The sequence below is a fragment of the Neoarius graeffei genome, chromosome 17, assembly GCF_027579695.1.
Source record: "Neoarius graeffei isolate fNeoGra1 chromosome 17, fNeoGra1.pri, whole genome shotgun sequence".
In the NCBI taxonomy this organism is placed as follows: domain Eukaryota; kingdom Metazoa; phylum Chordata; class Actinopteri; order Siluriformes; family Ariidae; genus Neoarius; species Neoarius graeffei.
The window spans coordinates 40210073-40226444 of record NC_083585.1 but is presented as its reverse complement, the minus strand read 5'-3'; the positions used below and the strand labels follow the sequence as shown (position 1 = coordinate 40226444).

Sequence of the window (16372 nt, the reverse complement as noted above, 5' to 3'; positions counted from 1 at the left end):
ATATATATATATATATATATATATATATATATATATATATATATATATATATATATAAAGCATTCCCAAAACAAGTTAGTTCATCTTATCATTATCACTATAACAGCTATAAAAGGTTGTTCCCTCACCAGCCTCTGTTTTTGTTTTTTCTCTTGAAGTCATGTTACTAAGAAACCACAAAGCAAAAAAAGACACTGATTTCTCAAGGCAGATGTATTCAAACTTTTTTCTAGGTGCACCATTTCCCAGAACTTGCGCCCCCTCTCAAACCCTACGCACCAGACACAAACAATATTGCCAGTAATTAACTAGAAATTGAAATGAAGTAAAACAAAACCCCATTCTTATAATGCAGTAGAATGGGGGGGAGGGGGGGAAACACAGTGAACAGTAACATTTAAATATAATCCTTTTCAAAATTGTTTTTTGATGGAAAGGTGCTCTACGGTATTTATTTAGCTTGTAATGTGGAGAGCATGATATTTGTACATACATGTCAACCTTTGGTCAATCAAACCTGTATAACCAACCTCCAAAATCCGTATTTCCCTTATAAAATCCGTATAAGATGGAAATTAAAATAATTTACCTAAAATTTGAATGATAATTAACAATGATATATCCCAGTTACTTTTTATTCAATATTAATAACAATAAACCTTCAGAATGAATACAAAGCTCCAATGTTTGACAAAAACACAAAGTGTTATCAGCGTAGTTACGAAGGAAATACTTCGTTGTTTGGAGACAGGTTTCACCGAGCGGCTATTATGCACGAGACTTCATATTAGCCACAAAGTCAGGAAAATCTGTTCGTAAAATTACGTTATAATGACCAAATACAATGAAAAGTATTTTTCCAGTCTCACCTGTGAAAGGTAACCCCATGTGATCTCGTTTGGACGGTAAACCTGTTGGTACAGTTAAACGCAGCACATGAATGAGGCATCTTTATTCTCGGCTACTGTCTAGACGCTATACCAGAGACGGTTGAGGAATCTCCACTTTGCCACATCCAATATGGCGGCGAGGATGACGTATGATTCTACACAGAAGGCGGCGTCTATGTTTATATGTCTATGACTTCACGGTTGGTGGGATTCTCGCAATGCGGTGTGCGCATGATCAAAAGTGGAACGAAGTCTCGCTACCACAAGATGACGCGCGATTTCATAAGACTCTTTACTGGCTGTCTGTGGTGTACAGTACGTTTGTAAATGTTATGCGCTCTTTTATCATCGTGGGAATTGATTATAGCTCTAAATAAATATTGAAGTTTTTTAAAGAATCCGTATAACTTTATTTATACGCCCATATACTACGTTTATTGAATCAAATCCGTATAAAATACGGGCATTCCGTATAGGTTGACATGTATGTTTGTAATGAGTACACCTGCTTGTTTGATTGACATGGTCACTTACCAGTCAGTAAAACTTAATTCCATCCCTGCATCCAAATGCAGGGTACAGGATGGATTAAAACATCCTCCTGTACACGAATTCTTCTCCAATATTAATTTGTCTTCTTTAATCCATTATTTTTTTTTCTGTTCATTGTCACACTGGTTTGTTTGTATTATGTTTACTCTTGTAACACATCTGCAGACGCCTGTCTGGCATATACAAATTGGATGCAAATCCAAGGATTCAATTAAAACACCAAAGGCGCACAAGTTGTATAGGCAAAGCAAATTCAAAACGTGAAAGAGACACCGGTCAGGTGAGCAGCGAACAGGCAGGGGACAGCATCGATAACCAAACTAGAGCAGAATCAAACCAGGGTAACATCCATAGAATAAACAAACTCAGTAACATCATGAGTAAATTCCAGCAGCAAGACTTCGCAATGATTGAGTAAAAGACCAGCCCTATGTCCAAAATCACTCACTACTCACTATATAGTGGACTATTTAGTGAGTTTGCCATTTTGTAGTGCTGTCTGTATGTATAGTGAGAATTATTACACCCTATATAGTGGACTCCTAGTATCCCACAATGCATCGTGAAAGTACAACCAGTAGTCACTAACCAAGCAATATATACCATCATGCATTGCGGTGAATGGACGGAGGAAGAAATAAGCGGACATTTAAGTACAATTAAAATAGCAAGAGAACAGACAAAAGCTAAAATAGAATAAGACATAAAATACAAGAATAAAAGTTACAGTGCAGAGTGAGGAATTAATCAAAAGCCTCAAATTTGATTTAATAAAAGGCAGCGGCAAAGAAGAAAGTATTCAGCCTTGATTTAAAAGAACTGAAAGATGCAGCAGACACAAAGTACTTTGTATTTATTCATGTGGGAAATACGCTCAGTATAACATGTATTTATCACAAAAATACATACATGTTATTTACCAGCTGGGAGGTCCATATGGTGAAATACCGTGACGAGGTCTTGAAAGTACTGAGCGAGGCCCTCTGGGCTGAGGTCAGTATTCAAGGCCGAGGTCACGGTATTTCACCATACGGACCAACCTTAAGCTGGTAAATAATTTTTTTTTCTTTACCAAATTCTAACAGAAAACGAGAGCACCCGAAAGGGAAAACCGAGCCGAGCCACCATTTTGAATCCTCATTCACAGCTGTAATGCAAATTGCTTTCTCCTCGGTATACAAGTGCACTTCCATGGCAGGAAAAAAACTACATTTTGCCGCCTATGTAGTCCCCTATTTATACAAATAGGAGTCATTCAGGATTCAGCCATGTTTTTGCTCGGCGTTAGCAAGTGACAGGTTTTTAGCTTTCTCCTGAAATGTTTTCTTTTATTTCTTCTTCCTCAGGGTAGTAAAACTCGCTTTCGCTGTGAACACTGTCGTTATCACGATCCATGCTGTAAAATTAATGCTATTCTCCTGAGAAATGCGAAAATAAATGTTGACAAAAATTGCTACTATGTTTGTTGTTGTTGTGAACGGGCGAGTCGCCAGAGGTCCGTAACCGTGGTCCGTAACTGGGGTCCGTACCATAGGATACGGACCTGCTCGCCAGCCAATCAGAGCGCAGGATTTGATGAAAACTGCACCGTGAAAAAAAAATAAATGCATGTATTTATTATTTTGAAAACCCGCCAGCACTGATCTGACACATTTTAATTGTGTGACAGTAGTGACGTAAATAACAGTGGTGTCAAAAAGTGTTTTTTCATTTTACCAATGAGCTCACTAGATAGTCCTCTATATAGTAATTCCCTAGATAGTGAGTAGGGAGTAGTGAATGAGTGAGTGATTTCAGACACAGCTCGGGTTATTTACGGGAATGTGATGAATAGGTGAAGCTGGTCAGGTCAAAACCTGATTGTGTATTATCTTTGAGCATATGACCAGTCATGTGACACATTTTGTAGTTTATTGTTATGTGGAGAATCATTTGAAATGGAGTATGTGTTTTCAGGGGTTGCAATGTATAAATGTCTTCACAATGCACAGTTTTCAAGGACCCACTTTATTCTTTGTTCTACAATGCCATTTATGGGCAGAAAATAAAAAAGAAGCCATGAATCATAACGGGGGGTTAAGGTTAAAGCAAGCTACATCAGACAATTTCACCTTATTATAAATTGTGTAAGAGTACACCATTAAACTATTTTTAAACAAGAAAATGGGAACACAATTCTATAATTACAGCTACGCCACAACACACATTCATGTGCAAACAGGCCTGCTGAAATCAGTTTAGTCAAAATTATATGAAACATTCCTGTTTCCAAACATATTCAATTTCTTAGGAGTCAGTGTCCTACTTTTTTTTAAATATTTTTTGGGCTTTTTTCACCTTTATTGGATAGGACAGTGTAGAGACAAGACAGGAAATGAGTGGGAGAGAGAGACGGGGAGGGATCGGGAAATTACCCCAGGTCAGAATCGAACCCGGGTCCCCAGATTTACAGTATGGCGCCTTAGCCGCCTGAGCCATGATGACCCCTGTCAGTGTCCTACTTAGTTAAAACCTACAGTGAATATTACAGTTAAAGGTTAGAGCAACCACAACAAAGTGGGTCACACGTTCAGATGTAAAAACAGGAAGCTTTTGGTGACAGTTATTTTGGTGACAGTGTTGTGAAAGCCCTGCAGAAAAGACACTTGGCTTTTTTTTTTTTTTTTAATTGCATGGTCTACTAGAGCTGATGCGTTTTCTATATTCTCTTTATATTATTGTTCTTAATCTTAAATATCAGCTATTGCATTTTGAAATTTAGCCCAGAGTTAACTGGCCAAAAACCGTGTTACATTATTGAAAGGAATTTAATGCAGGCCCAACCTTGTTCCTGGAAATCTACTTGCTATTCCAAATTTAACAGCGTACACCTAATCCAGCTAAGCAAGGTACTTCGGAGCTTCTGAACATTACAGAAAGGTGTGTTACTCGTAATAGGGTTGGAACCAAGCTCCGAAAGATGCCTGCTCTACTGGTCGGCAGCACTATATTTCAGTAGGTGGATCATAATTACAAAATAATTATGCAGAAATGGTTTGATCTGGAGTCATTTTAGATGAAATGCAGCTTTTTATTCGTTAAACAATAAGAGATTGTCTTCGGGACATTTTTCACTGAAATTTTCATGGGTTAGGGGGTGTCGTGGCTCAGGTGGCTAAGGCGCCATACCATAAATCCGGGAACCCGGGTTCGATTCCGACCCGAGGTCATTTCCCGATCCCTCCCCATCTTTCTCTCCCACTCATTTCCTGTCCTATCCAATAAAGATGAAAAAAAGCCCAAAAAATATCTTTAAAAAAAAAAAATTTTCATGGGTTAACCTATACCGTAGATAACCTAGTCAGAAAGCAGCCACGTTTTAAAATATTTTTCTGTGTTCAGAATATTTAATTATTTAAAAAAAAAAATGATCTCAACGTCTATATTCATCAGCTTTTGCTCTGAAATTTCATCAACAAATTCCTCCTGTGTACAATTTTCTGGTATGTTCCGGGCCTTGGCGTATGTTAAGCAACATGGTGGGTGTTCTGTATGTGTTTGCAGTCTTGTGGCTTGTTCAACTTCGAAGGCCAATGACAGACTTCCCTAAACACTGTCGAACTAGTTTCATTCTGCAGTTAGCCACACTATCAGCTCATTCAAAAGTGCTTATTTAAAGAGTCCGTAAAAGTCCCATGGTGCCCGAGCAGTCTTGTCAGAACTTGATTAGTAGGCCATGGCAGGATCGAGAGCTTCTGCTTGAGGACCATATGAGGCCAGGGAATGTGATGGGGCATGTTTTCTGGAGTTGTTTTGACAACGTGCAACAGTGACAATCACTGGCTTCTTGTAATGTCACACAGATGAGTTGGTAGCCACTGATTCAGAATTGCTGAATAGCAGTCGAAGCAGCATTTCATCCAAATGCTATGACACTTTACTGACACCATCATTAACATCTCTTAGTGGCTCATGGAAATTCCTGTAGCTTCCCGTTGATGTTTAAAGTGAAATTAATTGATCATTGTTGTATACACGGCTGCACGTTGGCACAATTTACAGTCGTCCTTTCCAGGCCTTCTCTGCCTGTTCCTACTCTATTTCTCCTCCGAGTAAAATAAGAAATGGATCATGTTCTCTGTCTATCCTAATGTGTACTATATGGTGACACCATATAAAAGCTATGTCATTAATGACTTATAAAAGTTATATCAGTAATGACCCACACCCTAAATAACTGCATTTCGATGCCTGAAGGAGGTGTAAACAGGGTTGCTGCCTTTGCCACAGTCTGGAATCGGTTTCCATTACACGCTGCTGTACGGTAAATGTCCGGTGTCAGTGATTGCGTCGTCAGTTCCAGTATGCTCTTGTGCTAAAAGAAACAGTGACATGAGGAAAGAAGGCATGCAGGCAGCTTTATACTTCATTATACTTTATAAACAGAGACAGCTTTTGCAGCTCCTGATGGGTTTTGTGGAAATGTCTTTCAGGTTTGAATAAACAAAACAACCACATGTGCAGGTGCTGTGGTCTGGAGAAGGATGTCATGACCCAAGCTATCTCTGCAGAACACAAACAGTCCAGAGAGCCAGACCTCAGCTGCCGTACGAACATTTGACATGTTTGATGTCCGAAATTGTAGTGTGATGTAAATGGTATGCGAGAACTATGTGTCCGTAACTTTTTTGCATCGTTTGTGTTTTTAATACAAGGTTTCTTCCGTTCTTTTCTTTTTTTTTTGGATCCTCATGCACAGCATGTGCAGTCTGTCAGGTTGTTGAAACCAATGACGTTCCCAAAAAACACAGTCCATGCCAAAAGACTAATTAGTAAGTTTTAGCCAGCCAGTAATCCCTTTTTGTCAACACATGTATCAAATGCCATGTTGTGTGATGGATTGGGAATCTAAACTCTTCTGTTTGGGGATAGAGTCAAATAAAGTATACTTTGACCGACCAAACTTGCTGTGTCCGTTTGGTTTATTAGTTGTATAGCAGATCAGACATCTCATCTCATCTCATCTCATCTCATTATCTGTAGCTGCTTTATCCTGTTCTACAGGGTCGCAGGCAAGCTGGAGCCTATCCCAGCTGACTACGGGCAAGAGGCGGGGTACACCCTGGACAAGTCACCAGGTCATCGCAGGGCTGGGACATAGAGACAGACAACCATTCACACCTACGGTCAATTTAGAGTCACCAGTTAACCTAACCTGCATGTCTTTGGACTGTGGGGGAAACCGGAGCACCCGGAGGAAACCCACGCGGACACGGGGAGAACATGCAAACTCCGCACAGAAAGGCCCTCGCCGGCCACGCGGCTCGAACCCGGACCTTCTTGCTGTGAGGCGACAGCGCTAACCACTACACCACCGTGCCGCCCAGATCAGACATAGTTACGTAATTTCACTAAAGATTTAAACCAGAACGCAGTCATAATTACTGCACTGATTAGTTGGAAAATTCATCTCATCTCATTATCTCTAGCCGCTTTATCCTTCTACAGGGTCGCAGGCAAGCTGGAGCCTATCCCAGCTGACTACGGGCGAAAGGTGGGGTACACCCTGGACAAGTCGCCAGGTCATCACAGGGCTGACACATAGACACAGACAACCATTCACACTCACATTCACAACTACGGTCAATTTAGAGTCACCAGTTAACCTAACCTGCATGTCTTTGGGGGAAACCGGAGCACCCGGAGGAAACCCACGCGGACATGGGGAGAACATGCAAACTCTGCACAGAAAGGCCCTCGCCGGCCACGGGGCTCGAACCCGGACCTTGTTGCTGTGAGGCGACAGCGCTAACCACTACACCACTGTGCTGCCCAGATCAGACATAGTTACCTAATTTCACTAAAGATTTAAACCAGAACGCAGTCATAATTACTGCACTGATTAGTTGGAAAATTATGACAGGAAATATACAGGCACTAATATTGCCAAGAATAGATGTTATGTTTATATTGAGTGTGACTCCAGAACCAAAGCTTTTGTCCTTCTCAGAATTCAATGCTGTGGCTGTGTTGCACATCCTGTCCATGATCAGACTATAATAACACAGATTTGTCTTTATAATTTGGTTTTCCTGACAATACCCATCTCATACAAGTCCTTTACACAGTTAAACTGGTCTGTCAAATCATATTATTGTACACTGTGCTGTCTTGCCTTTCACCTGCTGTTGGTACACTATGATGTGTTTGGAAATTGTAGTCATCCAGAACAGCACACAAGATCTGAATGCTTACAGGACAAACCCTGACATAATTAATAATACTTGATAAAGGTTTCCTACATAAGTAGACGTTTAAAAGAACTTTAGTACTCGGTCATTTTAAATATCTTTCACTTTGCAGCCCGATATAACTCTCCTTTTTTTTCTCTCTTTTTCTGTCTCTTAGATTTTTGGCTTCGTCAATGCCATCAGCCCGGTAGGCAACGACCAGCAGAACCTCCTGGCGTTCCGTTTCTCTGCTCTCAACCCCGTGGTGGACCCTTGGGTATTCATCATCTTCCGCAAGTCCATCTTCCAGCACGTGCGGACGCTCTTACATTGCTGCTTTAACAAAGCAGCAGTGAAGAACACAGCCCAAGATGGCCTCTCACATCGCTTAGAGAGCATGGTGCCTGCAGAGTCCACTGCTCTCCAGAGCAAAACTTTCTCTGGCGTGCCTCACTGAGAGCCAGCAGCAAAACAAGGGCCAAGGTACATGTTGAAATCTGGAAACTTTTCATGCACTTGTTAATGTTCTGTAAAAATGTTTATCTTAGTCGGGGTCGCAGCGGGTCCAGACCTTGTTTCAGAAACACTGGGTGTGATGTAGGAATATGCACTGGATTGGACGCCGGACACAGGACATGATATACAGTATACACACATCCATACATGCGTTCACACCTACGGGCAATTTTGCGTCCCAAATCCACCTACTAGTGTGTTTTTTGGAGGTGAGAGGAAACCAGAGAACCTGGCGGAACGCCCCATGGACATGAGGAGGACATGAAAAACTAGAACTTGGTAATGGACCGGGGAAGCTGGACACCGTGAGGTGGCAATCCTACCACTACCCCAACCTGCTGGCCCATCAGGAGACTTCAGACAGGAAAAAGGAAAAAACCTTAAAGACTACACGCATTCAGAAGATGTTATATATGAAAAGAAGAATCAGTTCTGTACAGAATGATGGACTGTATGTACAGTAATATATTCATCCAGTAGTAGTCAAAACTTTGGACACCCTTGCTCATTCATAGGTTTTTCTGTCTTTTGACAATTTTCTACATTGTAGAACAATACTGAAGATATCAGAACTGTGACATAACATATGGAGCATATATGGAATTACGTGGTAAACAAAAAAGTGTGTACACTCCTCCTCAGCATGTGAAGCATAAACCATGTTACTATTACATTAACTATTACATCAGAATTACTGATGTACTGATAGCCAACAGTTCCGCTTAGAAAGATAGCAGGGTATCGTTAATAAATATGGGATGTCAGCCAAACGTGTGGTTACAGCACAGTGCATAAAATCATGCAAATAGAGGTCAAGAGCTTCATGGAAGGTTCATTTCAAACATTTCTCCAACATCAGAGTGGGGAAAAAAATGCGATCTCAGTGACTTTGACGAGACAGCCAGGGTTGTTTTTGTATTTGAGAAACTGCTCAGCTTCTGGGATTTTCACACACAGCACTATCTGGAGTTTATACATAATGATGTGAAAAGCAAAAATTGCAGTCCAAAACCTGCCCTAGTCAGAGTCATGGTCATGGATATTACATATTTCCTCATTCTGATGTTTGATGCGAATATGAACTGAAACTCTTGACCTGTAATCTGCGTGATTTCATGCATTGTGCTGTGACTACATGACTGGCTGAGTTTATAATTGTACTAATGTGTAGGTTCGCAGGTTTTCTTAATAACATTGACTGAGTGTGTACCGTATGTCAGTTGATCTGTGCAACAACATTCCTTCACCTCTAATGAAATGCAAATGAATAAGAAGGCAGTAATTTTTTAGTCCAGTGCCATCATTTCAAATGAACTATAAACATTTAAGTATCCACCCATCCATCCATCCGTTATCTGTCGCCGCTTATCCTGTACAGGTTCGGGGGCAAGCTGGAGCCTTTCACAGCTGACTATGGGCGAAAGGCGGGGTACACCCTGGACAAGTCGCCAGGTCATCGCAGGGCTGACACATAGACACAAACAACCATTCACACACACACTCACAGTCAATTTAGAGTCACCAGTTAACCTAACCTGCATGTCTTTGGACGTGGGGGAAACCGGAGCACCCGGAGGAAACCCACACAGACACGAGAACAACATGCAAACCCCACACAGAAAAGCCTTCATCGGCTGCTGGACTCGAACCCGGACCTTCTTGCTGTGAGGCGACAGCGCTAACCACTACACCACCGTGCCATTATGGATGTACTTAAATGTTGTTGCTGGCTGCGACAACATTTAAGTACATCCATAATAAACCCTGGTATGTTTGCGGATTAGTAGATCATTTTCCCCAAACTCATAGAATTGATTCATTTTATAAATGTCTTAAGGTAGTTCTGTATATTTGCTTTTCTCCACCTTCAGAGTGAAGAGTACAGTAGGTGCTATTTTTGTGTTGTCTCAGTTCATTTCAAGGCTACTATCACACCGCATCTGTTAAACACCTGGATAACAGGTGATTCGTATCGTGTGAATTTGACAAGGATCTAAACTAAACTCTGATTTAAGCTAGAAACCAAGTGAAGTGTTGAAAAATATTGCTTTTTAAACCGTGCAGTATCTTTTGGTTTGGCATTGTTTGTGCAACAATTAAATAATATTGGCTGCGTTGAGTGGTATATCAGATATATTCCATCCAGCTAGCATGATACTGAACGAGTCAAAGACGAGTTCAATATCATGCTAGCTGAATGGAATATATATGGTATGCTACAAAAAAGCCAGCCAATATTATTATTATTATTATTATTATTATACATTTTTGATGGAACAATTATAGATTTTACAAAAAGTTAAGAACAGGGTTTACAAATTGTCACAGTCGCTCACTAGCGTGGAAGTTTTACATGTAATACATATGGCATTTTCAATTCACTGTGACACTTTACTGTGGGTGCCAACAGCGAACAAAGAGATGCTTCTGCGCATAGTATGCAGCTGATTTCAGAAGGTGAGCACCCTTCCTGGGACAAACGGCCGGACATCGCCACGACATAATCCCCCTTCGGGCCTTTTGGCCAGCGGGGGATAAAAATTGTGAGGGAAGTTGATTTCAGAAAGCAAGCACACCTTGATGAAGTTGCCAGAGTACAAGTTTGTTAATAATCAAGGGAATAACTCTGGTAAAATTTGCCCAAATTAAACGAAATTTCAACAAAGCCTTTTGCCAAGTTTGGTGAAATTCCTCCACAAATTGTAAGAGGAGTTGATTTCAGAAGAACGTACACCCTCATGAAATTGTCTAAGACAGGGGTTTTCAAATTGTGGGAGAGTGAGCCCCCCCTCGGAGAGCAAATAAACAACAGTGCCCCCCCCCCCCCCCCCCAATTTTTGTTGTTGCTATACTTAATGTTCCATTCGTATTTTTAAAAAATGGTTGTTGTACACATTTTTTTTTCTTTTTCACATTTTAAACATCTGTGATTTTTAAAACATCTTGTTTTACACATTTTAAACATCTCATAGCATCGTTAGCTAGCACCTCTTGGCAGACAACACACTGTGGCAGTGGAGCATCTTCAGATCCAGTCCATGAAAATCCAAACTTTAAATAATCGTGCTCATACTTCCTTCTTTTTCCAGTCCCCCCAGGATTCTGCGGGCCTTTTTTGTGATTGTTGCGGGCTAAAATATCTGATGTTGCGGGGGTTTTCCAAAAAAATTGTGATGAAAGTTGCGGTGTTTTTTAGGTTTTTGTTGCGATTACATTGCGGGAGGAAGTGAAAGTTGCGAGAAATTGTTGCGATTTTCTCTTTTTGTGATTAAAATTGAGTGATATGTTAAATATTAAGTTATTACTGAAAAACTATTGATTAAAAAAACAAAGACACTGAGAAATGGTCCTATAAACAACTTTACCAATATAAAAGATTACCAGGACTACAAAAATGCAGAAAAATAGGCTTTACTTATCCAAATGCACCTGTTGGTTCAAAAGTTAAAGAGCATAGAACCTCACAGCACAACATGAAGTTACCTTAAAATATAATATAAATGTCTCAGCTTTCATGTAAGATAAAAACTATTAATACTAGTACTGTGTGCAGGCAGTCTCTCCTGAAGACTAAATTAAACAATAATTATAAACTAATAAAATAAATGGCTCAGGCTTCATAGAAGGAAAAAAAACAATTTGAACAGAATCTCACAGTATGATGCTGAAGCTGCCTAAACAATGGAAAATAAAATACCATTTTGGCAAAAATGTTGGCATCCATTACTTTCTTGTATTAAGTAAAAAAAAATAAAAATAAAGTGCACACAGTGCTTCACTGTAAACATCACACACTTCCAGTAACAGAATTTAAGCCTACATAAACACTGACTCGCACATCATGCAATGTTGCCAGATACTGCTGACGTTTTCCAGCCCAAATATGTTCAAAAACCGCCAAAATGCACTTAAAACCAATCTGGCAACACTGCGCGCATGCTGCTTCTCTTGAACTTATACACGGAAGTAAGGCGGAAGGTAGTTTGTCGACGTCACCTCAAGACGACGCCAACGATTGGTCAAATTTGCGGGAAAGTTGCGGTGATTGGATATAATTGTAACACCGCCCTGAATTGGCGGGGATTGGTTGAATTTGCGCTGAAGTTGCAAATCGCAACATCCTGGAGGCTCTGGGTTTTTTTTTTTTTTTGCTTGGCCCAAACTTTGTCTCCTCAATCACTGTAGCTTTAGGTACTAAAAATCGATCCATTTTGTCTCTGGTAAAGGCTCCTCACGTTGCGCCCCCCCTGAAGAACTCTGGCGCCCCCCAGGGGGGGCGCGCCCCACACTTTGAAAAGCCCTGGTCTAAGATATTTAATCAGGAAACTTTCTCATTGAATATTCGCTTCAGTGCCGACGTGTGATGTCATGTTGTCTTGACAACAATGCAATATCGTAAACCATATTCAACGCTCATTCTCCACTGGGTAGAATGACGTAATATACAGAGGATAAGCGATATGCTAACAATATTGCATGCTATCAAACCAAATGAATGAAACCCACTAGAAGGGAATAGAATACATGTTTATATTCCATCGAAAAAGTGTCCTGTATGTATAATAATAATAATAATAATAAGTGACCTTGCATCTAAACATAAGGACTCAGTGTTTAATATCGCAAAATATTCAAGTTATGAGGTTTGATCTTATTCTTCTTTGTTTTTCAGATTGAGCTTCAAAGATTTGACTCTCTGTAGTTTAGATAGTCAATTTGTTAGACTTTATTTAACAACAGTATTGTGTAGAGTTTAACACACCGTGTATATTCTGGATCAGATAAACATTTTAATCAAACATGGCAAAAGCTTCTAATTTCAAAGTCACAACTGTCCAGTTTTATTCATTGAAACCAAATATCTCAAGTTTTCCAGCCGTTGTTTTTATTTACTTCTTTGAGCACAGACAAAAATTTGTACTTTCCGTTAACTGGTCACTTGGTGTCTGTGGTTTACTGTTTGTAATGTGACAAAGAACAGATTTTAAGATAATGTGGGATCAATCACTCGTGCTGTTAAAATCTTTTAAGTCATTTTTGTGGTGTCTGAAACGTCCTGACCCTCTCTTTCAGTTTGTGTCACAGTTATGCTTCATATTCCATCGAAATCAAAGTGCTGTCTGGATGCTTTTAGTATTCTAGTATTCTGGACCCAACGCAAATGCTTAATGGGAATCACAAATACAAAGCATGTAAGCAGATCATTTTACTTTCCATATTATGTTGTTGCAACATTTTTGCTATCAGAAAAATGTCCTGGTGTTTTTCTATAAACAGTGTTTGAGGAAGTGGTGGGCATTAATATCGGCAGTAGAAAGTGTGAAAGTGGTCTCCCCAGACTTTCAAAACAGAGAAATCCTCCAGTGTTGATGCAGTCGAGCTTTTGTAGATAACAAGTCCGTAGTTCAACTTCCATTGTTTTAATAAAATATAACCACCACTTGCTATGACACATCATATGCAAACCTATGAAATGTACTAGATATAATAAATGTATTTTTGTTGTTGTTGTTTGTAAAGGAAATCCTCAGTGATGTATATAACAGTGAAGTTTTTGTCTGTACTGGTTTTGTGTGCAGTATATAAAGCTGTTCCTATTCTGACTTGCACTTGGTGGTTTTTTCCCCCCATTCAGTGTTGCAAAAGAGAACTTTCACTTGCCCAATCATGAAGAGTTAGAAAAGTAATAAACACTTCAAAAGAAGATGCAGTGGTTTTAGTCTGACTGGACTACTGCAATGCCCTGCTCGATGGCATCCCAGCCAAGCGACTAAATAGGCTGCAATATGTCCAAAACTCAGCTGCTAGGGTACTCACTCACACCAGGCCCGGGATCATATCACTCCTATTCTATACAACCTGCACTGGCTCCCAGTTAAATACCGCATCCAGTACAAAATTATCTTACTTGTCTACAAATCCCTACATAACCTTGCCCCTCCCTATTTATCAAATCTCCTAACTCCATATCAGCTACCTCTAAATCTTCGCTCCACAGACGTCCACCTATTAGCAGTCCCTTACTCTCGGCTCTGCTCTATGGGTGACGGGGCTTTCAGTGTAAATGGCCCTAAGCTGTGGAATGCCCTGCCACTAGCGTTACGCCAATGCTCAACACTGTCCTCTTTCAAAAAACAGCTAAAAACACATCTCTTTCACTTGGCCTTTTCTCTTTGATTTTTAATAATGTTATTATTATTATTATTATTATTGATTTCTTATTATTGTTATTCTGTTGTTTTGCTTTTTGTTTGTTTTTTACTGTTCAGTGTCCTTGGGTACCTTGAAAGGCGCTTATAAATAAAATGTATTATTATTATTATTATTATTATTATTAGTCATCATCTGAACACATTGGCCAGGAAAACAGAGTTTTGACTGATATCATCACAGTATGATGCTTCCAAAGAACAGCCTACAGTAAATGCAATGACGTGGTATTAAAAACAAATTGTTGTCATATAGAAAGATCCATTTCTATATTTTAGTAGTAAACCCTATAATATGATTTGACAATTTCATCCCCAGCTTTCATGTATGAGCTAATATTCAACTTCAGGGGTTTTTTTGTTTTGTTTTGTTTTTTAATAATCTGTCACTGGTTTATAATGTGTGCCTGGCTCAGACATGGGTACTGTTTGTCTAAATAATTGTGAAACCAGGGAATATAAAGACCTGAACTCGGACCACTGTGTTTCAGAATAATGAAAACCATGGGCTAGAATCTGTCAGCAGTCTGATCTGTCAGTAATTATGAAACAGACTGGTTTGTGGTTCTGTCATGGCTTGCTAAATGAAAATGGTGAATTAAATGAAAGCAGTGAATTGATGCCTCCAACAGGGTGCTACAGAGGTCAAGCACCGAGCCAACAACTGAGGAAAAGTAAATACACATGGAACAAAAGAATGCACTGTAAACATGAACTGGGTTTTCAGGCAAAGTCGGTTGTACTTCTGACAATCACAAGTTTGTGTTCATAGCACACCTCAAATATGTCAACATGACCGTACATGCTTCTCTAAGGAAAGACAAAAATAACATCTGCTTTGATTAATGCAGACTATTGCATTGTTGCATTTGAATCTGCCAAATATACTCCTCAGCTCTGTTGACACTAGAGATTAGCCTCAGTAGTAAACATGGCACTTGATCACAAACTTTAGGAAAAATATACACGACTTTGTATTGAATTAAATTTTAATTTGTTTCGATTTGAACACTTTGAAGAACATACTTTTTCACAATGCAGCTTTAGATTTAGATCTCTAATAAGTAATCCAGAGGTAACATTGGAAAGGGAAAAACTCCCTTGTTAGCAAAACTCGAAAGGGAACCACTTCCGAGTGACATCAGAGAGTGCGATTCTAAATCATTACTTTATCACCTGACTCAACTTATAAATCGGCATTGCTGCTATTTTTATCTTGCGCCACATCTTTGAAATATCAAGAAAGCCAAGAACACTAGCTTGCTAGTCAACCTCAAGGTCGCATATGATTGGATTCCACGAGAAGCCGTATTCCGAAGCCTTGACATTCGTCTCAGATGTCCACGCCTAATAGCAATACTGCGTGCTCTGTACACTGTCACAAAGGCTTGTATTGAAGGATCTACCAGTTTCTTTGAAACTTTGGTGGGTTGTCATCAAGGTGCCTTGGAGTCCCTTCCTATCTTTAACATATACGGTACAGTGGTGCTTGAAAGTTTGTGAACCCTTTAGAATTTCCTATATTTCTGCATAAATATGACCTAAAACAACATCATATTTTCACACGAGTCCTAAAAGTAGATAAAGAGAACCCAGTTAAACAAATGAGACAAAAATATTATACTTGCTCATTTATTTACTGTGGAAAATGATCTAATATTACATATCTGTGAGTGGCAAAAGTATGTGAACCTTTGCTTTCAGTATCTGGTGTGACCCCCTTGTGCAGCAATAACTGCAACTAAACGTTTGCGGTAACTGTTGATCAGTCCTGCACACCGGCTTGGAGGAATTTTAGCCCATTCCTCCGAACAGAACAGCTTCAACTCAGGGATGTTGGTGGGTTTCCTCACATGAACTGCTCGCTTCAGGTCCTTCCACAACATTTCGATTGGATTAAGGTCAGGACTTTGACTTGGCCATTCCAAAACATTCAGTTTATTCCTCTTTAACCATTCTTTGATAGAACAACTTGTGTGCTTAGGGTCGTTGTCTT

The 16372-nt window shown here is 39.7% G+C and overlaps 1 protein-coding gene across 1 annotated transcript in view; it reads left to right on the top strand.

Moving 5' to 3' along the window:
• Positions 1-13770, top strand: part of ptgir (prostaglandin I2 receptor) — a 63206-nt gene extending 49436 nt beyond the window's left edge. Inside the window, exon 3 of the mRNA XM_060944201.1 lies at positions 7830-13770. Coding sequence (XP_060800184.1) covers positions 7830-8108 — 279 coding nt within the window. The 3' untranslated portion in view covers positions 8109-13770. The remainder of the gene's footprint in view (positions 1-7829) is intronic.
• Positions 13771-16372: the final 2602 nt, after the last annotated feature.